The following is a 4407-nucleotide window of genomic DNA, read 5'->3' as shown; positions in this document are numbered from 1 at the left end:
GTGTCTGTTACCACTTTTTCTCTGCCCTCACCGAACCGATTTCTTTCAATGATATGTCAAAAGATCACAAATGGTATCTAGTCGAAGACATTTTCCTCAAAAATTGAAAAAATTTCCCTCGTTCCCCGTAAATGGGGGAAATCTCCAAAAAAATTACAAATTTAAAAATCGGTAATTTTCGAAATATTTTCAATTTTCTTTACCTTAAACTTCTATAACTTTTTCAAAATTGAACAAATCAATATAATTTTTTTTTAATAAATGCATAATGTCCATACCTATCATTTGATATATTTTTTTTATAAATTTGACCCTTTACCTGCCCACAGCGGGGATTTAAAATGACAACTTTTTCAACAGAACTTTTTTAAGTGTTCCGGAAATACTGACACTTTTATATATATATATCTTAAATTAAAGCTAATGTAATATACTTTATTATGGAAAAAAAAAAATTCATGGTAAAAACAGACTTCTTCTTCTATTGGCTTCGGCCCTTAAGACTATGCCACTAAATATAACTCTTACCATGTGTTCCTGTCCTCTGCAGCTTCTCTCTATCTGATTCCTGGTGCTATCTTTTTTATACATTCTTCCCACCTCTTCTTTTTGTGATCTCCTTAACCTATATCTAGTCTCTGAAACTGCATTTGGAGTTCATATGATTATGCAATTTTCTCCATTCATTTGTTTGGTTATCAAAGACTGGTCCATATATTTTTCTTAAAACTTTCCTCTCAAAAATCCCTAGTCTCAGTTCCTAGGCTATTCTCTGTGTCCACGTTTCAGTAACATACAGGACAATAGGTCGTAATAATGTCACATACATTCCTATTTTTTAATTTTTAGAGGGTCCTAGCTTTTAGTACTTTTTCTAATCCATAGTATCCCTTATTAGCTATTTGTATTCTCGATGACACCTCTATCTTAAGTTCATTATCTTGAGTAATAATCGATCACAGATATTTAAATTGTGATACTTTTCTAAATGTATGTCCTTCTAACTCAATATATTGTTCTAGTCCATAATTTCTGTTACTTCGGCTAACAATTAAGTATTCCGTCTTATCATCGTCAATGGTTAATTCCACTTTCTCCACTGCCTTTATAAGTTGTTTTCCCATACCTTTTATCATCTCCTAAGAGAGCGATATCGTCCGCGTATTCTAAGAGTCCAATTGTTATCTGTCCCTGAGCAATTCCTCTGAAACGTTCATTTCTCGTACTATTTTTGCAAAACCAGGTTAAACAACACTGGGGATAGTGCATCCTCTTGCCGGAGACCTGTTGTCACCCTTACAGGCTGCGATGTTGTGTTAGCTATTTTAACCTTTATATCTGTCTGGTTAATGCTGGCTCCAATGAGGTTTACAATTTTATTTGGGAATCTAAATTCTTTGAGTATATTTATTAGGCTTTCTCTATGGATAGTCATAAGCTTTTTTAAAATCTACAAACAATATCTGTACATCCTTATTGTATTCCCACCTTTTGGACGATTTGTCTTATTACGAAAATCTGATCGTTGTAAATCTATTGGGCCTAAATCCTCCCTGATAGTTCCCTAGTAACGCCTCTGCTATGGGCCTTACTCTATCCAGTATACAATATGCTAGGACTTTACACGTTCTATCTAGTAGTGCTATACCCCTATAATTATTACATACTTGAGGATCATTTTTTTTTGTGGATAGGACAAACTAATGCGGTGCTCCATTCCTTTGGAAGTCTTTCTTCATGGCAAATACTCTCTATAATACTATGTATCCTATTTTATTTTTCCTTCATCCAGGTTTTTTAGTACTTCTTCTTGGATTCCGTCATCCCCAAGAGTTTTATGGTTCTTTAGCCTGTAAAGTTGTTGTAATATTTCCTCTTTGCTTGTGGGCGGACAGTCAGTGTCATTAGGTTCCGTTGGTATCCATGATATTGTCTCGGCTGGGTTTACACAATTAAGTAATAATCCAAAATACTGTCTCCATTTTTCCAATACCTTATCTTGTTTTGTCACTAGGGAACCATCGTCATTTTTAAGGAACTTCTCATGTTTTTTGTACCACCTCTAATTGAATTTATCTTCTGGTATAATTGTCTAGTTCTATATACTCTATGATTAGACTCGGCTTCCTCTAATACTTCTTTTGTATACTTCCGTTTTTCATATCTAAATATTTTATTTGCTTCTTTTTGGCAATCTTTGTATGCCATCATTTTCTCTCTATTAGTAGGGTCGTCGAGTAACTGAGTCCTGACTTCTTTACTTCTATTAAATACTTCCTTGTAGTTGTTGAACCACGGTTTCCTTGTTCTCTTTTGTTTGCCTATTACTATGTCTGTGACCGTTTTTATTACACCTTTAAACACTTTCCATTTAGTATCAATTGTCTCTTCTTGATTTATAATTAAACTGTTCATTGTTTCATATAATTGTTGCTTGAAGCTCCCACATATATTGGTATCCTGTAACTTATTCATAACTGTCCACTAATGTTACTTTTCTAACAGTTTCTTGAGTTTTACCTTCGGCTTTCCTTTAACTAGGTAGTGGTCTGATTCACAGTCAGCTCCTCTGACTGTTTTGACATCTTGTACACAATTTCTGAACCTATTATTAATTAAGACATGGTCTATCTGACTGACATATCTACCATTCGGTAAAAACAAACATCAAAGTTAATAAAAAAAATACGATTTTTGTAAAAATTCTTTTTTATATTCTTAATTTTATAATGCTATAACTTTTTGAAAAATGTATGGATCGTTATATTTTTTTTGAGATAAGTATTATTTATATATTATTAACATATATATATATTTATTTATTCATATATTATGCTTCTAAATCATAAAACTTGTAATCAGAATATAAATAGTGAAATAGGAGACTCTGTAGCTTTTAGAATAATCCATAATTTTTTTTTAAATTAAACACTATATACAGATTTGCATCAAAGCGTTTTTTATGATAGTGATTTTAATCACTGTTAGACATCAACTATGCCACGACTCCATTTTGCCGCCACCCAACTGTGCTGGATTTTTTATCATACATATATATCTTTTACAATATTTATAATACAATTTGGAGGTAAAGTATACCTCTACATGGAGGTATTATTCATAAGATAAGTGGGTTTTTTGAAGTTATGTTCCGTTTTATAACTTGTTGTTATTAATATAAAATATTTGGCGGTATCTCACACAGCACTGTACTAGGTGCGTAATTTTTTTTATCATGAAAAAGTTTTTTTCTATAATCAATTTTTTGTTTTTTTTTGTATAATAAATGAACTTAGCTGGTACTTCTAACATTTCGGTTAATAACCCAAACTTTTAAAAAATAATATTAGAACTTTATTCTGATGATAATTCTGAGGTAAGTGATACTTATTATATATTATGATATGATAATTCCAACAATGGTGTTTGTATAGAAATTAATCTTGAGTCCGAACAGAATCTGAACAGAAAGATAATGATATAACCGAAAGTGATGATGAAGAGTCTGATAGTTCTGGTCATGATAATGATGAATCTACAAGAGTTTCTAAAAATTTTTAATGAAAAAATAAGTATAAATGGTCAGCAAATGAATTTGTATGTAAAATATTAGGAACTGCTCGTCATAATATTATTACTCAAATTCCCGTATTACGTGATCCTGTAAAAAACTTAGGTGATATTGCAAATCCTATGGATATTTGGAATATGTTTTTTACATGTTCTATTTTAATTGAAATTTTGATTTGGACCCATTTAAAACTTGATAGTGTTCATCAGTAATATAAAGAACAATTAAGTTTTACAAAAATTATAGACGAAATTACGCTACGTCACTTTTTGGCTTATTATTTTAATCAGCTGTTTTTAAGTCAAATTATGAATGCGCAAAACTCTTGAAAAAAAAAAAAAACAAAAAACAAAATTATCACTGATGGGACTGGACGCGAAATATTTCGTTTAGTTATGTGTCAAAAAAGGTTTTTATTTTTAATTAACTGTTTATATATTAATAATCCGGATACTAGAGATCAAAGAAAAGAAAATAATCTTACCGCTGTTATTTTCGAAATTTTTAGTTCATAAATAATTGTAAAAAAAATTATTCGTTAAGTTCATGTGCTATAATAGATGAAATACCTGTTAGTTTTCGTGGGAGGTGCAAATTTAAAAAAAGGAAAACGTCTTTTAAATGCTACCTTTATGGCAATCCAATATGTCTACAGTACTGTAAAAAAGTTATTCAAGATGAATGGGAAATTAAAAAATTAAATTCACTTTTTATAAAGTTTTTTACATTTATTTTTGTTTTCAAAGGTATTTAAATTTAATTGTAGTATATGTAAAGAGCAATTAAAATAAAAAGAACCTATCACTAGTTAAAATAATTACTCTTCTTTATTAATT

The 4407-nt window shown here is 30.2% G+C and overlaps 1 protein-coding gene and 1 long non-coding RNA gene across 2 annotated transcripts; one reads left to right on the top strand and one right to left on the bottom strand.

Moving 5' to 3' along the window:
* Nucleotides 1–2010: 2010 nt before the first annotated feature.
* On the bottom strand, nucleotides 2011–2671 carry LOC126898133 (uncharacterized). Its single transcript, XM_050672082.1, has one exon. It carries the CDS (start codon nucleotides 2473–2475, stop codon nucleotides 2011–2013), a length of 465 nt encoding a protein of 154 aa, XP_050528039.1. The 5' UTR covers nucleotides 2476–2671.
* A 426-nt stretch (nucleotides 2672–3097) lies between these two features.
* Nucleotides 3098–4184, top strand: LOC126897664 (uncharacterized). The gene is made up of 2 exons (XR_007702164.1): nucleotides 3098–3376; nucleotides 3435–4184. It is a non-coding gene; the product is annotated as an uncharacterized LOC126897664 (long non-coding RNA).
* The last annotated feature ends 223 nt before the right edge of the window (nucleotides 4185–4407 follow it).

The sequence above is a fragment of the Daktulosphaira vitifoliae genome, unplaced genomic scaffold, assembly GCF_025091365.1.
Source record: "Daktulosphaira vitifoliae isolate Bord-2020 unplaced genomic scaffold, ASM2509136v1 Scaffold_2, whole genome shotgun sequence".
Lineage (NCBI taxonomy): Eukaryota > Metazoa > Arthropoda > Insecta > Hemiptera > Phylloxeridae > Daktulosphaira > Daktulosphaira vitifoliae.
This window is presented reverse-complemented; position numbering and strand designations above follow the sequence as displayed.

What these genes read in the sequence shown, in the direction of transcription:
- LOC126898133 (XM_050672082.1), bottom strand. Translation starts at nt 2,475, where the DNA reads ATGAATAAGTTACAGGATACCAATATATGTGGGAGCTTCAAGCAACAA.